The sequence below is a fragment of the Salmo trutta genome, chromosome 14, assembly GCF_901001165.1.
Source record: "Salmo trutta chromosome 14, fSalTru1.1, whole genome shotgun sequence".
NCBI classification, from domain to species: Eukaryota; Metazoa; Chordata; class Actinopteri; order Salmoniformes; family Salmonidae; genus Salmo; species Salmo trutta.
In genome coordinates, this window is record NC_042970.1 from 45,779,143 (window position 1) to 45,805,487 (window position 26,345).

At 45.2% G+C, this 26,345-nt stretch overlaps 1 protein-coding gene across 1 annotated transcript in view; it reads right to left on the reverse strand.

Annotated features, from left to right (window-relative positions):
- LOC115147822 (ERC protein 2) overlaps window positions 1-14,239 on the reverse strand; it is an 89,967-nt gene extending 75,728 nt beyond the window's left edge. Inside the window, exons 1-2 of the mRNA XM_029690104.1 lie at window positions 13,975-14,239; window positions 1,800-2,639 (exon numbers count right to left, since the gene is read on the reverse strand). Of these exons, the coding sequence (XP_029545964.1) occupies window positions 1,800-2,480 (681 nt within the window). The 5' untranslated portion in view covers window positions 2,481-2,639; window positions 13,975-14,239. The remainder of the gene's footprint in view (window positions 1-1,799; window positions 2,640-13,974) is intronic.
- Window positions 14,240-26,345: the final 12,106 nt, after the last annotated feature.

A 26,345-nucleotide genomic window follows, 5' to 3' on the forward strand; every position in this document is an offset into this window, starting at 1 on the left:
GGTATAGTACGAGTGGATGATGAAACATTTATGACCACCAACACCTCTTTCCAAAAAGGTTTCCAAATGTATTAAATAAACATGACAGTGGGATAATTCTTCGACATCAGGGAGTGGAGACAGTACCTTGGGAGGAAAATAGAATAGTTAGAGTGACAAGACAGGAGGGAGAACAGTGAGAGACTGTGACAGGAAGGGAGAGAGATAGAGAGAGAGAGGAGACATATGTCTGTGTGAGTTGTAAAAGGGAGATTGACTAGTAGCGGACATTAAAGGAAAACTCCACCCAAAAACGATCTTTTGGTATTTGTTTCAATAGTCCATTGTTGATATTGTCCCAAAATGTTTTGCGTGTCAATAATCAAGTTTTCAAGATACACTACATATACAAAAGTATGTGGACACGGCTTCAAATTATTGGATTTGGCTATTTCAGCCACACCCATTGCTGACGGGTGTATAAAATTGAGCACACAGCCATGCAATCTCCATAGACAAATATTGGCAGTAGAAAGTCCTTACTGAAGAGCTCAGTGACCTTCCGTTATAGGATGCCACCTTTCCAACAAGTCAGTTCATCAAATTTCTGCCCTGCTAGAGCTGCCCCGGTCAACTGTAAGCGCCGTTGTTGTAGAAACATCTAGGAGCAACAACGGCTCAGCCGCTAAGTGTTAGGCCACACAAGCTCACAGAACGGCGCCAAATGGTGAGGCGCGTAAAAATTGTCTGCCTTTGGAATGTCAGCACAAGAACTGTTAGTTGGGAGCTTCATGAAATGGGTTTCCATGGCCGAGTAGCCGCACACAAGCCTAAGATCATCATACGGAATACCAAGGGTCGGCTGGAGTGGTGTAAAGCTCGCCGCCATTGGACTCTGGAGCAGTTGGACTCTGGAAACGCGTTCTCTGAAGTGATGAATCCCGCTTCACCATCTGGCAGTCCAACAGATGAATCTGGGTTTGGCGAATGCCAGGAGAACACTACATGCCCCAATTCATAGTGCCAACTGTAAAGTTTGGTGGAGGAGGAATAATGGTCTGGGGCTGTTTTCATGGTTCGGGCTAGGCCCCTTAGTTCCAGTGAATGTAAATTGTAATGCTACAGCATACAATGACATTCTAGATGATCCTGTGCTTCCAACTTTGTGGCAACAGTTTGAGGAAGGCCCTTTCCTGTTTCAGCATGACAATGCCCCCGTGCACAAAGCGAGGTCCACACAGAAATGGTTTGTCGAGATCAGTGTGGAACAACTTGACTGGCCTCCACGTCTTTGGGATGAATTGGAACGCTGACTGTGAGCCAGGCCTAATCACCAAACATCAGTGCCCGACCTCACTAGTGCGCTTGTGGCTGAGTGGAAGTCCCCACAGCAATATTCTAACATCTAGTGGAAAGCCTTCCCGGAAGAGTGGAGGCTGTTACAGCAGAAAAGGGGGGACCATCTCCATATTAAAGCCCATGATTATGGAATGAGATGTTCGACAAGCAGGTGTCCACATACTTTTGGTCATGTTGTGTATATAACTTTCAAAATACAGAAATACAGCCAGTATGATGCTGCGTTTTGTATCATGTGATGCAAAACGCATCATACCGGCTGTATTTCTGTATTTTGAAAGTTATATATCTTCAAAACTTGATTGCTGACAACAATGGACACTCAACAATGGACGAATGAAACAAATACCAAAAGATTTTCCTTTAATCCAAGTACACACTATCAAGGGTGCACTACGAAGTGTACACTATCAAGTAGCAGCATAGCGGAGACGAGGGGAGAAAACATGTTGTGTTCTAACCTGGTTCTCCTCGTGAGTCACCCTCATTTGCTCCTTGAGGACGGAGGTGCGCGCCGCCTCCTCCTTGCGTATCATCCTCTCCTTCTTCAGCTCGGGGCTCCAGAAGCTCTTGATGCTGTTGGTGGACGAGCCCAGCTTGCTGTCCTTCAGGTCCAGCTCTCTCCTCAGCAGATCGTTCTCCCGCTGCATGTCCCGGAGTGTGGCCTGCATCTCCAGGAGCTCCCCCCCACTGCCTCTCACAGCTTGCCGCAGCAGGGCCGACGGCACCCCCTGAGGGTGGTGGTGGTGGTGCTGAAGCATGGACAGGGAGCCCAGGTCGCTGTAGGACAGCAGGTCAGCGTGGTGGCCCAGCCCCACCGAGGCGATGTTGGGGCTGCTGCCCATGGCCGTGACGCGGCCCCCATACATGGCCCGGTTGGAGGCGCGCCCCAGCGTCATGGTGCCCTTAGGGTAGGTGGCGGTTGAGCCCACTCCCTCGTGGTCGCTTAGGTACATGGGCCCGGACGTGGCGTAGGCAGCGTTCAGTGACTGGATGTTCTCCATGGAGAGCGTCTTGCCCCCTCCACCGCCCCCGCCCCCACTGTTGGCCCTCCGGTGGCCCAGCCTGGGGGACCTAGGCAGGCGCGGGGACCGTGCAGGGCTGCTCTCGATGTGGCCGACCGCTCTGGCGCTGCCGTACATGTCCTGGGTGTGGGAGGTGTGGCCTGGGCCGGCCGGACGCTTGCCACGGGGTCCTTACCAGGGGCACGCTGCGACGATCACAGTGCACCCTCACTCTGTAACACACATGGGCGGCTCACTGCATGCTTGTGTGGGTGAAGGACCTCGACATCGATAGATCTGGGGAAAGAGGAATTTGTCAAAGAGGAATTTGTAATAATGACAAGAAATATGCGGCATATTTTATCTGCCAAAAACATACACACAGCTCTCTCTCTCTCTCTCTCTCTCTCTCTCTCTCTGTCTCACTCACACACACACACACACTCTACCCACACACACACATCCCACACTCCTTCTACAGGGTTTGGTAGGTGTAGTGTCATAAGAAGCAGCTCCTCTCCTCCTGTTCACATTGAGAGCTGGGTGAATGAGTCACACTAGCCTGTGGCTCTGTGGGCTTCTTTTGCAGGGAGGGATTCCAATTCTAAGTGAACCCACTGGGAATCGCAGCATCGCCCTGGCTTCCCCCGGCCCAGGCACTCATCCCAGTCCTATTAGTGCTGACCCCATCAGGAAGCAGAGAACACCTACCTCACTGTGCATAGTATTTAGTACATCTAGTATAGCAACCACAATATCACATATACTCTATGCATAGAACCAAGTATCATGCCCATCTGGCATGCCAAGGCAAATGCTCAAAGTATTTGAAGAGATTTCAAATGCAGTACTATTAAATCCCAGGATTGCTCTCTATCAATACACTAATACAAACACTATGTTCATATATTATACATGTCAATAAGCAGGAACCTCCAGAATGGGTATTGGTTCAAGAATACATCTCCCAGAGTTCAGCTGTGCATGCTTCCATTTCCTCTTCTGGAGCACTCAGCCACATGTAATCACTCCTATCACTCCAGACACCAGGGTCATATTCACTAGACCCTAAAAGGAAGCGAATGGACTGAAACAGAGAGGGACTACCTTGATCATGTCCAATAAGAAACACTCATTTTCATTTTCAAAACGCTTTGCTACATTTTGCACTAATGAATATGACCCAAGGGGAGGCAGAACATGTACTGTATATACAAATGGAACTTATGCTGTTGTATTGACTCCTTATCATCAAAGGGCAGAACAAGTGTATTTTCATTGTCCATCTATAGACCTACATCATACAGGTGTGCCTTATATAGCATCCACCTCTTATGTTACAGCTAATATAGCTACATTTATGTGTATTGCAAATAAATTGTAATTCCCATCCAGGAAACTGCACAGAGCAGTGTGTGTATAATACTTATTGTGTAGGCTACTGCTAAGGATGGCCAGATTGTGTTGCCCAGTAGGAGTCAACTCCCTGTGGAGTCACTAAACACCAGAGACTTCAAAATGGCACTCACGTTTCTGGCCATCACATACATTGCCTTCGGAAAGTATTCAGACGCCTTGACTATTTCCACATTTTGTTACATTACAGCCTTATTCTAAAATGTATTAAATAAAATAAAATCCTCAGCAATCTACACACAATACCCCATAAGGACAAAGTGAGAAAAAAAAGGACATTTTTGCAAATGTATAGCAAATAAAAACAGAAATACCTATTTTACATAGGTATTCAGACCCTTTGCTATGAGACTCGATAATTGAGCTCAGGTGCGTCCTGTTTCCATTGATCATCCTTGAGATGTTTCTACAACTTGATTGGAGTCCACCTGTGGTAAATTCAATTGATTGGACATGATTTGGAAAGGCACTGTCTATATAAGGTCCCACAGTTGACCGTACATGTCAGAGCAAAAACCAAGCCATGAGGTCGAAGGAATTGTCCGTAGAGCTCCGAGACAGGATTGTGTCGAGGCACAGATCTGGGGAAGGGTACCAAAAAATGTCTGCAGCATTGAATGTCCCCAAGAACATAGTAGCCTCCATCATTCTTAAATGGAAGAAGTTTGGATGCACCAAGACTCTTCCTAGAGCTGGCCGGCCGGCCAAATCGAGCAATCAGGGGAGAAGGGCCTTGGTCAGGAAGGTGACCAAGAACCCGATGGTCACTCTGACAGAGCTCTAGAGTTCCTCTGTGGAGATGGGAGAAGCTTCCAGAAGGACAACCATCTCTGCAGCATTCCACCAATCAGGCCTTTATGGTAGATTGGCCAGTCGGAAGCCACTCCTCAGTAAAAGGCACATGACAGCCCACTTGGAGTTTGCCAAAAGGCACCTAAAGACTCTCAGACCATGAGAAACAAGATTTTCTGGTTAGATGAAACCAAGATTGAACTCTCTGGCCTGAATGTCAAGCGTCACGTCTGGAGGAAACCTGGCACCATCCCTACGATGAAGCATGGTGTTGGCAGCATCATGCTGTGGGGATGTTTTTCAGTGGCAGGGACTGGCAGAAGGGTCAGGATTGAGGCTGAAATGAATGGAGCAAAGTACAGAGAGATCCTTGATGAAAACCTGCTCCAGAGTGCTCGGGACCTCAGACTGGGGAGAAGGTTCACCTTCCAACAGGACAACGACCCTAAGCACATAGCCAAGACAGCGCAGGAGTGGCTTCAGGACAAGTCTCTGAATGTCCTGGACTTCAACCCGATTGAACATCTCTGGAGAGACCTGAAAATAGCTGTGCAGCAACGCTCCCCATCCAACCAAACAGAGCTTTAGAGGATCTGCAGAAAAGAATGAGAGAAACTCCCCAAATACAGGTCTGCCAAACTTGTAGCGCCATACCCAAGACTCGATGCTGTAATCGCTGCCAAAGGTGCTTCAAATTACTGAATTAAAGGGTCTGAATACTTATGTGAATGTGATATTTCCGTTTTTTATTTGTAATACATTTGCAAAAATGTATAAAAACGTTTTTTGCTTAGTCATTATGGAGTATTGTGTGTAGATTCATGAGGAAAAAAACTATTTAATCCATTTTAGAATGAGGCTGTAACGTAACAAAATGTGGAAAAAGTCAAGGGGTCTGAATACTTTCTTTCTGGGTTTTTTTTACCTGGCCCTGGTTAAAAGTAGTGCACTACATAGGGAATAGCTGCCCTTTGGGATAAAACCCCAGTGTTATCAGAGGAGGACTCAAGAGGGTACAGGATGGTACTGGATGGTACAGGATAGTACGGGGATAGTACAGGAGGGTTCTGTTGAAAGAAACCTAAAGATGAACGGCTGTTTTTAAACGGATAGTGGTGGTGCAGTGTGTCTAGGGGATAACTGGGCTGTATTCATCCTCCTTCCTTCCGGGCCAGCCTTGCATCATCTTCTCAGAAGACACGGTTTCCATAGAGACTGCGGTGTCTGGGCTCACAGAGATAAAGCACCTGGTTTTGGCAGTCCTCTTACATAACTCTAACTTAACTTTCAAAAGGGGAGAAAAAAAATGTATTCCTGTGAATTCCGGTGCGGGTGGATAGAGGAAGTTAAAAGGGAAAGTGATGAGTGACTGACAACAGATGGTCTGCTCATCGGTGCCACACACTCTTGTCTCCATGCCAGGGCCAGGGTGAGGGTGAGGGTGGGGACAAGATGGCCACTAGCTTTTTTGGAGCCATTATCCGCATGCCCTACAGCCAGACCTGACTTTGCCTATAGCACTGTACCACCTCTCCCTTCAGAATCAACTATGTGACATGGCTGAATGGCTGTCTATGAACTCACACAATACCTGACAATATCTTTACAGGAACAATCTGCCACCATTCAGAGTCAGATAGCTTTGTGATATGGACAACACGCCAGTCTATTAAGGGTATTTGAGGTAAGGAAAGCATTTTGTAGCCTGGTGTTTGGCAATTACAATGACCATGGGAGTTGGCAAGATGGCATAAACAGATCTGGGACCAGGCTAAGCATTTTGGGGACAAGAAAGAAATGCTGAAGAAATACCTGCGAGAAAACACTTCAACAGAAGCAATTACAATGATACAATGACAGGCGAGAGCAGACAGGGAGTTCAGTAATAACTATAATTTCAGTTTGCTGCAACAAGAAACTTTAAAATGGGACAGGACTGTTACAGCCTACATTAGCTGAAAGAAGTGGAGCGGGTGTAACATTGGCCAAACAAGTTGCTTTTTCAGTAGCCAGTCCCTCTGAGAGACTGTAGCTAATTAAACTCAAACGAATTATACAACACACATACTGTATCAGGAAGTTCTGCAATTATTATCTTCAATTGGTTGGCAATGGCTGCAGTGCTTGTGAAGTCCGGAGTGAAAATGTTGGAAAAGCAAGAACTGCATGTGGCCGGCTGAGTTTAGACACCGGATCTCCTGGGCCCAACAGGATTTTTCAATCCCGCTGAGCTAAAGCCAACACTCTTAGAAGTGAAGGAGCCTGGAAGAACCTTTTGCAAATCGGTAAATTGCCACTCAGGGGGGAACCTTTTCCGGTCACAAAGGTTCCTCGAGGAACCCCTGTGACTTGAAGCATATATTTTCGCTAAAATGTCACAGACTGACGTTTATATGCTGATACTGGGCTGCCTATGTAAAGGTTCAAAGAGGAACCTTTTTGTGATGGGAAAAGTTAAATGTTTTACCTTTTTAATAAAATATTGCAGCAGCAGCCTATCAGAAGATTAGAGGCACGGCTTTCAGATAGTTATTTTTGGCTACTGGTAAGAGTAAATGTCATTTCTGTTTATCATATAAAGTTGAAAGTTCGTACAATACAAATGTCTATTTTCCTTGAATGTTTATGCATATTACATAATCTAATATTAACATTGCTGACTACATATCATATAGAGCATTGACAGTCATCCAAACGCAATAACTTCTATATATAGTAATAAAGTGGTAACAAATCCAACATTGGGATTTGCATAGGCTCTTGAAGAACTCATACATGTCTATAAGCCTCATTGAAGCTACAAAAATATCAGTGTTCAACCTTAACATGAGATGACAATACAACAGAAAAGATTAACAGGAATGATGGTTACTCTCACCGGTGGCCAAAAGTAATTATGTGAATGCCATGCCCTTACTATAAGCAACACCCCCATTCTTCTCATCTGACCCGCTGAGTCATATCTTATGCTGTGTTTATAGCCAAGTGGGAAGGTGGCAATTTCCAGTTGTGAAGTAGTAAATACAAGTTGGATGCATTCACATGCTTTGAACTTGATGGTATACAACGATTTGCTAATGGAAAACAAGCTGTGTCAACCATCAACTAAAAGTACAGCTATCATGCTTGCAAACAAATTATAATGTTAAAAAAACTGTATTAATAGATTGCTTGCCGAATATGCTGTTTTCTAGGTAATTTCCTTAGTAGGTGATGTCAAAGGTCAGTTTCCCACTAGTGATTACCAGTTGGAGGGGCGTTCAAGTGGATGTTTCCCAGTCGTTTGTGGTAAATACCACCTTCCCACTTGGTTATGAATACAGGGTTAATAATCCAGCATCAATAACCCAGCATCAACCACCCAACCTGGCTCTTTTTAAAGAAAACAACCCAACTAAGTGAAACAATGCCTGCAACCCAGATAGGTCATCCAAACAACCAAGCATTTTTAAGTGTGTAGGCTAGGTTGAAGATATTGTAGCTAACTGGTGACCTAAGCCAACACCTAATAATTATCATCATAAACAAACGTCATTACCATCACAATAAACTTTTCGGAATTAAAACAGGAGGCTACAATCATATTATTCAACATTGCTATTAAAATAGTACTCAAATAGGAATGGGTTATTGTTTACAAGTTGGTAGCTATCCCATAAAGCCATCGCCAAAAGCCACATATTTCCATTTTCTTCTGAGTCTGGCAGCGCAACAAATCCAATGACGAAATAATATTATACACTGCTCAAAAAAATAAAGGGAACACTTAAACAACACAATGTAACTCCAAGTCAATCACACTTCTGTGAAATCAAACTGTCCACTTAGGAAGCAACACTGATTGACAATACATTTCACATGCTGTTGTGCAAATGGAATAGACAACAGGTGGAAATTATAGGCAATTAGCAAGACACCCCCAATAAAGGAGTGGTTCTGCAGGTGGGGACCACAGACCACTTCTCAGTTCCTATGCTTCCTGGCTGATGTTTTGGTCACTTTTGAATGCTGGCGGTGCTTTCACTCTAGTGGTAGCATGAGATGGAGTCTACAACCCACACAAGTGGCTCAGGTAGTGCAGCTCATCCAGGATGGCACATCAATGCGAGCTGTGGCAAGAAGGTTTGCTGTGTCTGTCAGCGTAGTGTCCAGAGCATGGAGGCGCTACCAGGAGACAGGCCAGTACATCAGGAGATGTGGAGGAGGCCGTAGGAGGGCAACAACCCAGCAGCAGGACCGCTACCTCCGCCTTTGTGCAAGGAGGAGCAGGAGAAGCACTGCCAGAGCCCTGCAAAATGACCTCCAGCAGGCCACAAATGTGCATGTGTCTGCTCAAACGGTCAGAAACACACTCCATGAGGGTGGTATGAAGGCCTGACGTCCACAGGTGGGGGTTGTGCTTACAGCCTAACACCGTGCAGGACGTTTGGCATTTGCTAGAGAACACCAAGATTGGCAAATTCGCCACTGGCGCCCTGTGCTCTTCACAGATGAAAGCAGGTTCACACTGAGCATGTAACAGACGTGACAGAGTCTGGAGATGCCGTGGAGAACGTTCTGCTACCGGCAATATCCTCCAGCATGACCGGTTTGGCGGTGGGTCAGTCATGGTGTGGGGTGGCATTTCTTTGGGGGGCCGCACAGCCCTGCATGTGCTCGCCAGAGGTAGCCTGACTGCCATTAGGTACCGAGATGAGATCCTCAGACCCCTTGTGAGACCATATGCTGGTGCGGTTGGCCCTGGGTTCCTCCTAATGCAAGACAATTCTAGACCTCATGTTGCTGGAGTGTGTCAGCAGTTCCTGCAAGAGGAAGGCATTGATGCTATGGACTGGCCCGCCCGTTCCCCAGACCTGAATCCAATTGAGCACATCTGGGACATCATGTCTCGCTCCATCCACCAACGTCACGTTGCACCACAGACTGTCCAGGAGTTGGCGGATGCTTTGGGAGGAGATCTCTCAGGAGACCATCCGCCACCTCATCAGGAGCATGCCCAGGCATTGTAGGGAGGTCATACAGGCACGTGGAGGCCACACACACTACTGAGCCTCATTTTGACTTGTTTTAAGGACATTCCATCAAAGTTGGATCAGCCTGTAGTGTGGTTTTCCACTTTAATTTTGAGTGTGACTCCAAATCCAGACCTCCATGGGTTGATAAATTGGATTTCCATTGATTATTTTTGTGTGATTTTGTTGTCAGCACATTCAACTATGTAAAGATAAAAGTATTTAATAAGATTATTTCTTTCATTCAGATCTAGGATGTGTTGTTTAAGTGTTCCCTTTATTTTTTTCAGCAGTATATATAGATTTATAGTCAGTGTTTTGCATGTGCCAGTAAAAATGTTCCTCCAGGAAACATTGACAACATGAAAGGTTCCTCCAAGAACCCCTCGACTAACCAATGGTGCAAAAATCAACCCATTGACTGCAATGGTTCCTTGAGAATCTCCAGGGTTCCTCGAGTCACCCCAAATTCTAAGAGTCTAGGCTTTCTGTCTGTGAAGCCACACCAACACAGTGATGGACTGGGACCATAAATTGGCCCTGGCATTTCTAACACACTGGCCCATTTTTTTTCCCTCGAGGCCCCCATTATTAGCAAGATAATTATCATTTTGCGAAACAACAAAAAAGTTAGACCCGCCCACCTGGCAAAAAAATGGACCAGCCCATCTGGCATTTTCAAGAAATGCTGGATGGCTGGTCTGCCCCTTGGTGCATACATCCTCTCTCATGTATTGCTGTCCAGGGCTGTGGTGCTGAATCGCCCTGACAAGGTACAAATCTGTCGTTCTGCCCCTGAACAAGGCAGTTAACCCACTGTTCCTAGGCCGTCATTGAAAATAATAATTTGTTCTTAACTGACGTGCCTAGTTAAATAAAGGTAAAATAAAACAAATAAATAGTGCTGAATCCATCAATTGCGGTGCTGTCCATGGTGCTGAAGTAAGACTCAATCAACACATTGCATAGTAGCCTACCGTAGTAACCGCCATCCCCGCGCTTATATACATTTTGTGGATGAAGGGCGGGTCGGTTGAATAAAGACATAACACCCTGGTTTTATAAGCGAGGATATCGACTCTGCCGCACGAGCATGCTTTTGCGGCACAGTCAATAGCACGCTGGACTTCGGGCTAGAAGGTTGAGGGTTCGAGACCTGCTCCCTGCCTGTTTCATAACAATACCTTAAAAGATCCAGAAATGTATCATTCTTGTGTAATTTATATCTATAGGCTACATTGAGGTTTTTATTTTAGGCTATCTGGCGTTAGGGCGCGAGCCTAAACTTCAGGGCCTAACGGTACTCCGTCAAACAACCTACAGGCCAATCTTAATTTTTTTTTTGGAATGGGCAGAAAAAGTTAACGTTGATCCATGGAGGCAAAAAAGACAATGTTGGAGTTAAATTCAATAAGAGAAAATCTGCGAAATTGAGAGTTGAAAATAAAAGAGAAGGGAGGGCCAGAAAAGTAATGTTTTGGGAAAGAGTTGGTGAAGTGGTAAAAGAGGATTATATGTTATGTGTGATGATTGTGAAGCGCTATACAAATTCGACAGTCACAGGATGGGGGCCTCAAATAGGCCTATGGCACGTTAAGAGAACTGTAGCCTACTGTTCAGATGGTTTGAATGGAAACTGAAATCTGGACACTGACTCGAGGTCTATACCCTCTCACATAGCCTAAGCATTAACTCTTGCAAAAATAAGCATTTCTTGCAGTAATATGATACTCGGGAACAAGAGTGGAGAAATATGATTTCTTTCTTTCAGCATCTTGAGAGAATGCGACTGCGCACTTAGATACCGTCTGATAGTATTTCAACCACATAAAATATGAATAGCCACGGGAAGTATGGGTGCTGAGGGTGCTGCACCATCCACTGAAAAATCTGAATTTTTTTTAAATTCTTAAAAAATATATTTTTTTCACAAAAGTAGTGCACTGGGCCTTTAATAGTGCTCTATGAGCGGACCGATATAGATGTCTTCAGCGGGGACAAAAACTTTTTCCCACCACCCCACAAAATCCATATTTCAATAGTCTCGATAATCCTTCTTTAACCTGTCTCCTCCCCTTCATCTACAATGCTTGAAGTGGATTTTTTTTATTTTTTTTAACCTTTATTTAACCAGGAAGGGCTCATTGAGATTTAAAATCTATTTTTCAAGAGCGTCCTGGCCAAGATAGGCAGCGCCAAGTCATTACAAAAATTACAGACAAACAACATGAAAAACTACAATTAATCTAGTAAAAACCATAGAATTAACAAAGAATATAACAAAATCAAAAACAGCAAATTAAAAACATTGACATGTCAGGGAATCAGTCTCCAGATCATTCATCAGTGATTTAAAAATACCAATCGGGACAAGTTCTTCCAGTTTAAAAGTATTTTGTAAGGCATTCCAAGACGATGGCGCAGAGTACATAAAAGCCCTTTTACCAAATTCAGTTCGGACATTTGGAACAGTTAACAAGTGACATCAATAAGGGATCATAGCTTTCCCCTGAATTCACCTGGTCAGTCTATGTCATGGAAAGAGCAGGTGTTCCTAATGTTTTGTAGACCTATATGATAAGTGTATAGTTGGGCGGTACAGATGTGTTACTTGCGAATTGCGGGCAGCTGTTGGTGAAAAAAACCAGCTGATCCGCGCACCACTAGCCTACTGGTATTTGTATCTTTACACCTTTTTTGGCTTCAATCAACCTGCCCAATGAGGATAATATTGTTAGACTAGTAAATGCATGTGGGAGGCCTAAATATGGGGCAGATAAGCGCAAGCAGCTGTGACTGGGAGGGGCAACATAACTATTAGATAGGCCTAGCGGCATGGACATTCTCGCGCAGATAGGCCTTACAGGTGCTCTGAAAGCATGACTTTCTGTGCCGATTAATAGTGCTTTAGGTTCTGGTGCTGGCTGCATTTCCATAAGTCCATGTCATTTCCCTTTGATCACCCACATGCAACCTTTAAGTCCATCCCTTAGAAACCCTTTATTAGGCCTACAGTGTCCTTTATCTTTGCCATCTTGATTGGAATCGAAATCCACATAATATCATAGCAGTGTCTCTCTAAATGTCATTATAAATCAATAATTATACACATCAATGTGGCATCATCGCTGCAGTCACAAATGGTCAATCTTTCATACATCAATACAGTGTCATGGGCCAGAGTGCGAAAACAAACGTGTGCACGCACACCTGAACATAATTTCGAATTCGCTCCACATCGGCACAACTCTTGCGGCAAAAGGTCAGCTGCATTGGCTAGTGTGCAGAACGGTCATGAAGGAAATCCTATCTGAGCGGAGGCAGGGACATGTTTGGAGATCAATCGTTCCAATGAGTCAGTGCAGCAGGTTGTCGCTTGACCATAATAACGCGGGGCGAAATGATGCATATGGTCCACTTACTAAGTAGAAAAGACTGAATGACCATCTTCCAGCCCTGCTGCTGACAAGACACCCCACAATTAAAATCCCTCCCCTTGCCTTTCATGATTGGTTGAGAGGATCAGATAGTACAAACACGCGTTTCCTAGTGGCTGTCGCCTCTGTCAGTTAGCCAAAATGAAACGTCAATTTCTGAAGGGGGTTTCGTTCGTTTGAGGGGGACACATGTAGCTGAGAGGGTTCTTCGGGTTCTTCTCAATCGATTATTGAAATTATTGGAACATAACACGCTAATGTTTAGTAGCCGAATAGCCTCAATTATTTATAAATATGATCATGGTGTCGATATTGCTTAATATTTCTTATTCATAATGACAGCATCTCCCAAAATGTTCCTCTTGAATTCCCCTAATAAGGAAATATATGACATAATGTAAGCCTGAGGCATTACAGACGTTTCTTATGTCGAATTGTTAGTGCCCTTGATGTCTCGTGTTTCATGGCAATACATCATTCTTCTCCAATGCAATGTGAGAATCTATGACAGCTAGCCACTATAGATAACATCACATACATTCCAGAGGATTAGGCGCTTTTAGGATGAAATACGACTTTAAAGCCCTAGAAATCTTTTATATTGAAAATTAAATAGAGATATGTAATTCGTTCCACCTTTCCTTGATACCAATTCCACTCTAAATGAACTCAAAAACCAATTCGATTTTCAACCGAATCGAATGACTGAAATATACAAGATACAAACACATATTGACTTCTATAAATTAGTCTACAGTATGTTTTTCCCATGCATTCATCTACTATGCAATCCAACGAATGAATTGGGAGTGATATTTTACGCACAGATGCATTCCCTCAATCCGTCTAATCGAAAGAGAACGGTCAACCCCATAATATCGAAAACACTTCACTATTTCTACATGAGGTGATTCGGTGCCGTTCTCTATCATACGTATTTGCGTTGATCTTGAATTAATCAAAATATAAATGTACCTTTTTCTACCATTAGTTCCTCTCCATCACCATCCAGAGACAGCAGCGTCTTCCAGCCTCCATTCACACCGGTCTCAGCATCCTGCACTGTCATTGGGTAGCGGACACGCGATCTCTCCCCCTACACGCTAGGGAGCTGCACAGTCTGATTGTTAAAGGGACAGCCGAGAGGGTGTCGAGCAGAATGGATGGAATCAATCCTAGAAACGTGACTTTGAGTGTGGAATCACAACATCGAAATCTCACAATTCAACTCACAAACTCAGACTTCCATCCTTATCGTCCTCGCTCCTTGTGGTCACAGTCCTCACGTTTGTATGGATGGTGTAGGTTTCAGGAGTTTCAGCATTGAAAATCCAGCCTAATTTCAGGTTTAATTGGTTGAGGTATTAGGTATCTGAGAGGTGGAAAATGTGACAAAATCTGCCCCCCCCCCCAACACCCCTCATGATTACATTTACATTTCATTTTAGTCATTTAGCAGAAGCTCTCATTTATAGCGACTTACAGTTAGTGCATAAAGGTAGCTATAGGTAAGACAATCACATATCACAGTCTTAGTAAGTCATCCTCTAGTCTAATTTCACAGCCACTGTGCCGTCATCTACCATTAAGCACCATCATTAACTTGTGTTCAACCAGAGATTGCAATTCATCAAGGCGTGCCATCCCCTATAACTCTTATCATTTGTGTGCTTAATTATATGACCTTTTCTAAATGTCGCAGAATAATCTGTGGTGATAGGCTGAAGGATCTCAGGCCCATTTTATCCTAAGCTCCTGCATTGTGAGTGCTCTGATTGGCTTGGCTGCCTTTTGCATTCTAAATGGAACCCTATTCCCATTACATATACATATACAGTAGAAGTCGGAAGTTTACGAGTCAGTAAAACTCGTTTTTCAACCACTCCACAAATTTCTTGTTAACAAACTACATTTTTGGCAAGTCGGTTAGGACATCTACTTTGTGCATGACACAAGTAAATGTTCCAACAATTGTTTACAGACATGTTATTTCACTTATAATTCACTGTATCACAATTCTAGTGGGTCAGAAGTTTACATACACTAAGTTGATTGTGCCTTTAAACAGCTTGTAAAATTCCAGATAATGATGTCATGGCTTTAGAAGCTTCTGATAGGCAAATTTACATAATTTAAGTCAATTGGAGGTGTACCTGTGGATGTATTTCAAGGCCTACCTTCAAACTCAGTGCCTCTTTGCTTGACATCATGGTAAAATCAAAAGAAATCAGCCAAGACCTCAGAATTTTTTTTTTAGACTTCCACAAGTCTGGTTCATCCTTGGGAGCAATTTCTAGACGCCTGAAGGTACCACGTTCATCTCTACGAACAATAGTACGCAAATATAAACACCATGGGACCACGCAGCCGTCATACCGCTCAGGAAGGAGACGTGTTCTGTCTCCTAGAGATGAACGTACTTTGGTGCGAAAGTGCGACTCAATCCCAGAACAACAGCAAAGGACCTTGTGAAGATGCTGGAGGAAACAGGTACAAAAGTATCTATATCCACAGTAAAACGAGTCCTATATCGACATAACCTGAAAGGCTGCTCAGCAAGAAAGAAGCCACTGCTCCAAAACCGCCATAAGAAAGCCAGACTAAGGTTTGCAACTACACATGGGGAAAAATATCTTACTGTTTGGAGAAATGTCCTCTGGTCTGATGAAACAAAAATAGAGTGGTTTGGCCATAATGACCATCCTTATGTTTGGAGGAAAAAGGGGGAGGCTTGCAAGCCGAAGAGCACCATCTCAACCATGAAGAACGGGGTGGCAGCATCATGTTGTTGGGGTGCTTTGCTGCAGGAGGGACTGGTGCACTTCACAAAATAGATGGCATCCTGAGGAAGGACAATTATGTGGATATGTTGAAGCAACATCTCAAGACATCAGTCAGGAAGTTAAAGCTTGGTCGCAAATGGGTCTTCCAAATGGACAATGACCCCAAGCATACTTCCAAAGTTGTAGCAAAATGGCTTAAGGATAACAAAGTCAAGGTATTGGAGAGGCCATCACAAAGCCCTGACCTCCCATAGTACATTTGTGGGTAGAACTGAAAAAGTGTGTGTGAGCAACGAGGCATACAAACCTGACTCAGTTACACCAGCTCTGTCAGGAGGAATGGGCCAAAATTCACCCAACTTATTGTGGGAAGCTTGTGGAAGGCTACCGGAAACGTTTGACCCAAGTTAAACAATTTAAAGGCAATGCTACCAAATACTAATTAAGTGTATGTAAACATCTGACCCAGTGGGAATGTGATGAAAGAAATGAAAGCTGAAATAAATAATTCTCTCTACTATTATTCTGACATTTCACATTCTTAAAATAAAGTGGTGATCCTAACTGACCTAAGACAGAATTTCTACTAGGATTAAATGTCAGGAATTGTAAAAAACTGAGTTTAAATGTATTTGGCTTAGGTGTATGTAAACTTCCGACTTCAACTGTATATAGTTCACTACTATTGACCAGGGCCCTTAGGGTCCAAACCCACGTGCTCCAGTGGGGCTCTGTGTGGAGGTTTTGGGCGAATCCTCACGGTGGGAAAATGCCTCTGGAGATATGAGTCTTTTGCTCAGTGAATGGAATAAGCCATGTCCCTTCGGGAAACTGTTCAGTTGTGCTGGGAATGGATGGAGGTGGGGCGAAGACAGATGTTTGGCCACCCACTTTAGCAGGGAGAGCAGAGAGAGAGAGAAAACGGAACAGGAGCAGAGAGAAATGTAGTGAAGGACAGGAATGTTCTCAAAGCAACCCCTGCTTGGAGGAGATGAAACATCTTGTTGGGATAGGAGGATTATGTTTTTACGACACCAAGGAATCACAATCAACACACAATAGAATCTGGTTGTTTGTTTATGAGGCATGGGTGGTCGTTAACGTGCGTGCAAGGTGTAATAGGATGCGGAAATAGATTCTTCCTCATGGGTTGGGTTGGAGGTTGTTCCTGTCTGTGGTTGTCCTTGTCCTTTAAGCCAGTGAATCAGCCAGTGCCTCTCTCTCCCAGCCCTGCCTTGGCATCGTTAATCACATGATGGCTTCTCCCATCGTCATGGTGATGTCAGCCCAGGTTCCTTCTTTCCTGTGTACATCCAGGACTGACTGAGAAACGAAGCTGCCTTCGCCACGGCAACCCAGCACACGTTAAATCAATCTGAGTGCATTACACTTACATCACACATAATGACATCACTATAACTGAACCTTCCTGGCTCTCCTGAGAATGTGAGATATGTTGATGTTGAAAACAAAATACAGCCTAAAATACAACCACCTTCACCCCTCCTATACACACACACACACACACACACACACACACACACACACACACACACACACACACACACACACACACACACACACACACACACACACACACTCACTCACACACACTCACAGACACACACACTCTCTCCGTCTCTCTCTCTCTTTATGAGCTGTCCCGATATGCTAGAGCCTGGAAGGCGCGAGGGCTATAACTGTGATGCAAACATTGACGATGAATGGCGGTGACAGGGACAGGCCTAGGAGAGAGGAGCATCAGCAGCATCAGAGTTTAACACACACACACATGCACGTACACACGCACACATGCGAGCATGCAAACACACAGATGCACACACACACACACACACACACCACAGAAGTGGAGAGGGACCTGTTCATTAATCACACATTCATTAATCTATTAGAACCAATTAATCAAAACAGAGCTGACAGCTCACAGGCTGACAGTAAAAGGCACGCTGGTCACAATCTATAATGAAATCTTAATCAGGAAACACAGTGTAATAACATTGTACTGTTTGTATATAGTCAGGTCAGTACTTTATTTAGCTCCAATCTATTACAGGCCCTATGGAGTAATTCAGTGTGTGCATCCCAAATGGCACCCTATTCCCTATATAGTGTAGTACTTTTTACCAGGGCCCATAGGGCCATTTGGGATGTAGACAGTGAGATTTTGCAATGTATCCCCGTCCACATTCTGTCACCGGCCCCGTTAATTCAGTTATTTTTCTCTTCCCAGAGTTGACGATCAATACATTGCAGAGGGCCATTAAACCCCCCTGCAGTCCAGACAGCAATGATTCCCATTTCTGGGGTAAAACAAGCCTCTTAAGAAAGCGTAGAGAAACGGGGAGAACGGGGGGTAAGGATTGTTTAATTATCATAGCGATAGGCATTGATTATCAAATCAAATCAAATGTATTTATATAGCCCTTCTTACATCAGCTGATAAATCAAAGTGCAGTACAGAAACCCAGCCTAAAACCCCAAACAGCAAGCAATGCAGGTGTAGAAGCACAGTGGCTAGGAAAAACTCCCTAGAAAGGCCAAAACCTAGGAAGAAACCTAGAGAGGAACCAGGCTACGAGGGGTGGCCGTGCCTCTTCTGGCTGTGCCGGGTGGAGATTTTAACAGAACATGGCCATATGTTGAAATGTTCATAAATGACCAGCATGGTCAAATAATAGTAATCACAGTGAATAGGTCAGGGTTCCATAGCCGCAGGCAGAACAGTTGAAACTGGAGCAGCAGCACGGCCAGGTGGACTGGGGACAACAAGGAGTCATCATGCCAGGTATCCTGAGGCATGGTCCTAGGGCTCAGGTCCTCCGAGAGAAAGAAAAAAAGAAAGAAAGAAAGAGAGCATACTTAAATTCACACAGGACACTGGATAAGACAGGATAAATACTCCAGATATAACAGACTGACCCTAGGCCCCCAACACATAAACTACTGCAGCATAAATACTGGAGGCTGAGACAGGAGGGGTCAGGAGACACTGTGGCCCCATCCGATGATACCCCTGGACAGGGCCAAACAGGCAGGATATAACCTCACCCACTTTGCCAAAGCACAGCCCCCACACCACTAGAGGGATATCTTCAACCACCAACTTACCATCCTGAGACAAGGCCGAGTATAGCCCACAAAGATCTCCGCCACGGCACAACCCAAGGGGGGGCGCCAACCCAGACAGGAAGACCACGTCAGTGACTCAACCCACTCAAGTGACGCACCCCTCCTAGGGACGGCATGGAAGAGCACCAGTAAGCCAGTGACTCAGCCCTTGTAATAGGGTTAGAGGCAGAGATCCCAGTGGAGAAAAGGGAACAGGCCAGGCAGAGACAGCAAGGGCGGTTCGTTACTCCAGTGCCATCCGTTCACCTACACACTCCTGGGCCAGACTACATTCAATCATAGGACCTACTGAAGAGATGAGTCTTCAATAAAGACTTAAAGGTTGAGACCAAGTCTGCGTCTCTCACATGGGTAGGTAGACCATTCCATAAAATGGAGCTCTATAGGAGAAAGCCCTGCCTTGCTTAGAAATTCTAGGGACAATTAGGAGGCCTGCATCTTGTGACCGCAGCGTATGTGTAGGTATCTACTGCAGGACCAAATTGTAAAGATAGGTAGGAGCCCATGTAATGCTTTGTAGGTTAGCAGTGAAACCTTGAAATCAGCCCTTGCCTTAAGAGGAAGCCAGTGTAGAGAGGCTAGCACTGGAGTAATATGATCAAATGTTTTGGTTCTAGTCAGGATTCTAGCAGCCGCATTTAGCACTAACTGAAGTTTGTTTAGTGCTTTATCAGGGTCGCCGGAAAGTAGAGCATTGCAGTAGTCTAACCTAGAAGTAACAAAAGCAGGGATTAATTTTTCTGCATAAGTTTTGGGCATAAAATTTCAGATTTTTGCAATGTTACGTAAATGGAAAAAAGCTGTCCTTGAAACAGTCTTGATATGTTCGTCAAAAGAGAGATCAGGGTCCAGAGTAACGCCGAGGTCCTTCAGTTTTATTTGAGACGACTGTACAATCATCAAGATTAATTGTCAGATTCAACAGAAGATCTCTTTGTTTCTTGGGACGTAGAACAAGCATCTCTGTTTTGTCCGAGTTTAAAAGTCGAAAGTTTGCAGCCATCCACTTCCTTATGTCTGAAACACAGGCTTCCAGCGAGGGCAATTTTGGGGCTTCACCATGTTTCATTGAAATGTACAGCTGTGTGTCATCCGCATAGCAGTGCAAGTTAACATTATGTTTTCGAATGACATCCCCAAGAGGGAAAATATATAGTGAAAACAATAGTGGTCCTAAAAGGGAACCTTGAGGAACACCGAAATTTACAGTTGATTTGTCAGAGGACAAACCATTCACAGAGACAAACTGATATCTTTCCGACAGATAAGATCTAAACCAGGCCAAAACCTGTCCGTGTAGACCAATTTGGGCTTCCAATCTCTCCAAAAGAATGTGGTGATCGATGGTATCAAAAGCAACACTAAGGTCTAGGAGCACGAGGACAGATGCAGAGCCTCGGTCTGACGCCATTAAAAGGTAATTTACCACCTTCACAAGTGCAGTCTCAGTGCTATGATGGGGTCTAAAACCAGACTGAAGCATTTCGTATACATTGTTTGTTTTCAGGAAGGCAGTGAGTTGCTGCGCAACAGCTTTTTCTAACATTTTTGAGAGGAATGGGAGATTCGATATAGGCCGATAGTTTTTTATATTTTCTGGGTCAAGGTTTGGCTTTTTCAAGAGAGGCTTTATTACTGCCACTTTTAGTGAATTTGGTACACATCCGGTGGATAGAGAGCCGTTTATTATATTCAACATAGGAGGGCCAAGCACAGGAAGCAGCTCTTTCAGTAGTTTAGTTGGAATAGGGTCCATGCAGCTTGAAGGTTTAGAGGCCATGATTATTTTCATCATTGTGTCAAGAGATATAGTACTAAAACATTTGAGTGTCTCCCTTGATCCTAGGTCCTGGCAGAGTTGTGCAGACTCAGGACAACTGAGCTTTGGAGGAATACGCAGATTTAAAGAGGAGTCCGTAATTTGCTTTCTAATGATAATGATCTTTTCCTCAAAGAAGTTCATGAATTTATTACTGCTGAAGTGAAAGCCATCCTCTCTTGGGGAATGCTGCTTTTTAGTTAGCTTTGCGACAGTATCAAAAATAAATTTTGGATTGTTCTTATTTTCCTCAATTAAGTTGGAAAAATAGGATGATCGAGCAGCAGTGAGGGCTCTTCGACACTGCACGGTACTGTCTTTCCAAGCTAGTCGGAAGACTTCCAGTTTGGTGTGGCGCCATTTCCATTCCAATTTTCTGGATGCTTGCTTCAGAGCTCGGGTATTTTCTGTATACCAGGGAGCTGGTTACTTATGACAAATGTTTTTAGTTTTCAGGGGTGCAACTGCATTTAGGGTATTGCGCAAGGTTAAATTGAGTTCCTCAGTTAGGTGGTTACTGATTTTTGTACTCTGACATTCTTGGTTAGGCAGAGGGAGTCTGGAAGGGCATCAAGGAATCTTTGGGTTGTCTGAGAATTTATAGCACGACTTTTGATGCTCCTTGGTTGGGGTCTGAGCAGATTATTTGTTGCGATTGCAAACGTAATAAAATGGTGGTCCGATAGTCCAGGATTATGAGGAAAAACATTAAGATCCAACATTTATTCCATGGGACAAAACTAGTTCCAGAGTATGACTGTGGCAGTGAGTAGGTCCAGAGACGTTGGACAAAACCCACTGAGTCGATGATGGCTCCGAAAGCCTTTTGGAGTGGGTCTGTGGACTTTTCCATGTGAATGTTAAAGTCACCAAAAATTAGAATATTATCTGCTATGACTACAAGGTCCAATAGGAATTCAGGGAACTCAGTGAGGAACGCTGTATATGGCCCAGGAGGCCTGTAAACAGTAGCTATAAAAAGTGATTGTGTAGGCTGCATAGATTTCATGACTAGAAGCTCAAAAGACGAAAACATTGTTTTTTTGTAAATTGAAATTTGCTATCAACACCTCCACGGGATGCGGGGGGGATATGGTCACCAGTGTAACCATTTAACACATTAAATTCATCAGGCTTAAGCCATGTTTCAGTCAGACCAATCACATCAAGATTATGATCAGTGATTAGTTCATTGACTATAACTGCCTTTGAAGTGAGGGATCTAACATTAAGTAGCCCTATTTTGAGACATGACAATCTCTTTCAATAATGGCAGGAATGGAGGAGGTCTTTATTCTAGTGAGATTGCTAAGGCAAACACCACCATGTTTAGTTTTGCCCAACCTAGGTCAAGGCACAGACATTATGCAGTCTGAACATTTTACATTTACATTTTAGTCATTTAGCAGACACTCTTATCCAGAGCGACTTACAGTAGTGAATGCATACATTTCATTTCATGCATTTTTCGTACTGGCCCACCGTGGGAAACAAACCCACAACCCTGGTGTTGCAAACACCATGCTCTACCAACTGAGCCACAGGGAAGGCTAAAGGAATCTCACGCAAGGCAAGCACATTGGACGAGCCGGGGTCTGTGATTGACAGGCGGGAGAGACAAACCTTTGTTTCTCTCGTCCACTTTTTCATTTGTCATCCCCTCCCTTTTGCTTACTAAAGTTAGTGTAATTCATGTGGACATATTTAGGGCTGCTGGCTGATTCAATGTCTGTGACTGTTTCAATTAGCTCTCTGCTGGCCTCTGGTGGTTGACGATGAGCTCCCCTGAATACAGTGTTCTTCACAGAACATTCTCAGCAGGTTCTCTTGGGTAGTAATTATCTCCAGTAATCAGTGATAATGATAGGATACACACACAAACAGTCACACATCGTCCTGGTTTCTGTTTATGCATCTGTTCTCATCCCAGCCAGCATCTCTCCGTCGTCTCGTTGTTTTTTACATTTTTTATTCAACCTTTATTTAACTAGACAAGTCAGTTAAGAACAAATTCTTGTTTACAATGACTGCCTGCCAAAAGGTAAAAAAGGCCTCCTGTGGGGACGGGGGCTGGGATTAAAAATAAAATTTTTATAAAAATATAAGACACACATCACGACAAGAGAGACACCACAACACTACATAAAGAGAGACCTTAAGCCAACAACATTGCATGGCAGCAACACATGAAAACACACCATGGTAGCAACACAACATGACAAAAACATGGTAGCAACACAAAACATGGTACAAACATTATTGGGCACAGACAACAGCACAAAGGCAAGAAGGTAGAGACAATAATACATCATGCGAAGCAGCCACAACTGTCAGTAAGAGTGTCCATGATTGAGTCTTTGAACGAAGAGATTGAGATAAAGAGGTCTGCTCTCCCTGTGTCTGAGCAAATAACAAGCAAACAGACGGGAAAGAAAGACACTGTTAGAGATGGTACCTCAGAGACATATAAAGAGAAAGGGTGTAGCTATTAGCCTGGTCCCAGATCTTTTTATGCTGTCACACGACAATGACCATAGGAGTTGGCATGACAGCACAAACAGATCTGGGACCAGGCTAACGGAATCTAAAGACAAATCATCACCTGGATCGTGAGCTCTGCTGTTGAACCGCTGAGCGTGAATGACAAAAATAATTGTCTTAGTCATTCAGTCATAACCAGTAAATCCATAGACTTAAAAGGAATTATCTTTCCATTTCGATGAGTAAATCCGTCAGTAAATCAATAAAGTGACATCATTACTGCCAGGCAGTGAGATGCTTGGAACCGTGGCCTCACATTTACAATCAATCAAACGTCAGATTGTGTGTGCTGTGACACATTCTTATTTTGTGTCAGAAGACCTCTTTCCTGAAGGTGAGACCTACAAAAGTATTTTTCATGGTTGGTGAAGTGTTATCACTGACAGGTAGACAGTTAGACGTTGTCAGACTAAACGTGGTAAAGGGGTTCTCCTCTAGAGCTTCTTCCTCCTCGGGGTTCTTCTCTGAGGGTATGTTGGGCTTCTCCTCTGCCTCCTCTGCTTGTCCGAGGTCACCTTTCCCATCATCACTACAGACAGGGCGAGTCAGAACACAACACATCATCAACAACATCCCCCAGTGGGGTTATCAGCACAGGGCATGGGGGGGCTGATGGGTAACAAACATGAGCCTGATTGTGTCCCTTGGGTTTCAGGAACTGGCTATGATGACTCAAACATCACCATGTTAAGGCATTTCAGAAACACTTACTGTATGCCCATAACCTGGGTCATACCTGGGTCAAACCTCTGGGCCAGAAGACTTAACTCTGATAGAGCAATTTGGACAATATATTATTATTCTACTACATAAGTTAGTAAGCCTTGTCCAAGCCAGAATGGTCCATAGACCACAACATATACAATAACAAAATACCTTTGCTCACATGTTTAGAAAGAGAGTTGGGGTCATGTTTAAAAGGAGTGTGTGTGTAGAAGGAGAGCCTGACAAAAATAGAAAGAGAGACATTAAACTACGGAGAGAGACAGAATAGAAGCTGTAATAGGCAGTTAGACAGACAGACAGACAGATAAACACCTGTCTGTCTGTGTGTGTGTGTGTGTGTGTGTGTGTGTGTGTGTGTGTGTGTGTGTGTGTGTGTGTGTGTGTGTGTGTGTGTGTGGACATACGTACAGTAACAGTCAAAAGTATGGACACACCTACTCATTCAAGGGTTTTTCTTTATTTTTACTATTTTCTACATCGTAGAATAATATTGAAGAATCAAAACTATTAAATAACACATATGGAATCATGTAGTAACCAAAAAAGTGTTAAACAAATCAGAAAATGTATTTTATATTTGAGATTCTTCAAAGGCACCACCATTTGCCTTGATGATAGCTTTGCACACTCTTGGCATTCTCTCAACCAGCTTTATGAGGTAGTCATGTAACGTTCGTCGTTATAGAGGGACCAATGCGCAGCGGAGGTTTGGTTCATCATCATTTTTATTTAGAACGGTGAACCAGCAAAACAATAAACGATACCATGAACGAACAGCTTCACAGGCTACGAATAGCAATGCAAATACAATTCCCCACGAACAGCGTGGGGGAAAATGAACTTAAATGAGATCCCAATCAGAGACAACTAGCGACAGCTGTCTCTGATTGGGAAGACAGAAACCAACATAGAAATACTCCCCAATAGAGCCAACACAAGGCTCCAACGCAAAACAGAAAACAAACACAGGAAAACCACCCAACATAAACCACCCTGACCCAAAACACCTGAGTTCACCCGGTCAGGGCGTGACAGTACCCCCCCCTCAACGGTGCGTACTCCCGGCGCACCAAACTTAAGTCTATTAGGGGGGGGAATCCGGGTGGGCGCCTCACCCTCGGTGGAGGCTCTGGCCCCGGGCGTGTTCTCCCCCCCGCCTCCACCTTAGCCCTACCCCTCTGGCCCGGACTGGACCACTGTGGAGCGGCATGCCCAGGCTCTGGAGCGGAGCCGTCGCCCGGAACAGGATTGGGCACCGGTGGACCGGACCCGGGCCGTGCCGGACTGGGAACACGCACCACTGGTTTGGTGCGGGCAGCAGGGACGGGCCGGACAGGACTGGGGACACGCACCACTGACTTGGTGCGGGGAGCAGGGACGGGCCGGACAGGACTGGGGACACGCACCACTAACCTGGTGCGGGGAGCAGGAACGGGCCGGACAGGACTGGGAACACGCACCTCTGACTTGGTGCGGGGAGCAGGAACGGGCCGGACAGGACTGGGGACACGCACCACTAACCTGGTGCGGGGAGCAGGGACGGGCCGGACAGGACTGGGGACACGCACCACTAACCTGGTGCGGGGAGCAGGGACGGGCCGGACAGGACTGGGGACACGCACCACTAACCTGGTGCGGGGAGCAGGGACGGGCCGGACAGGACTGGGGACACGCACCACTAACCTGGTGCGGGGAGCAGGGACGGGCCGGACAGGACTGGGGACACGCACCACTGACTTGGTGCGGGGAGCAGGGACGGGCCGGACAGGACTGGGGACACGCACCACTAACCTGGTGCGGGGAGCAGGAACGGGCCGGACAGGACTGGGGACACGCACCACTAACCTGGTGCGGGGAGCAGGAACGGGCCGGACAGGACTGGGGACACGCACCACTAACCTGGTGCGGGGAGCAGGGACGGGCCGGACAGGACTGGGGACACGCACCACTAACCTGGTGCGGGGAGCAGGGACGGGCCGGACAGGACTGGGGACACGCACCACTGACTTGGTGCGGGGAGCAGGGACGGGCCGGACAGGACTGGGGACACGCACCACTAACCTGGTGCGGGGAGCAGGAACGGGCCGGACAGGACTGGGGACACGCACCACTAACCTGGTGCGGGGAGCAGGGACGGGCCAGACAGGACTGTGAACACGTACTGGTGCCCTGAAGCGTGGAGCCGGTTTAGCCACTCGTCCTGGCTGGATGCCCATCCTAGCACGGCATGTGCTGGGCATGTCCACCGGACGTACCGGGCTGTGCGGGCGCACTGGCGACACACCGCGCAACTCCGCTTCCCGTGGCCTGGAGCGGGGAGCAGGGAC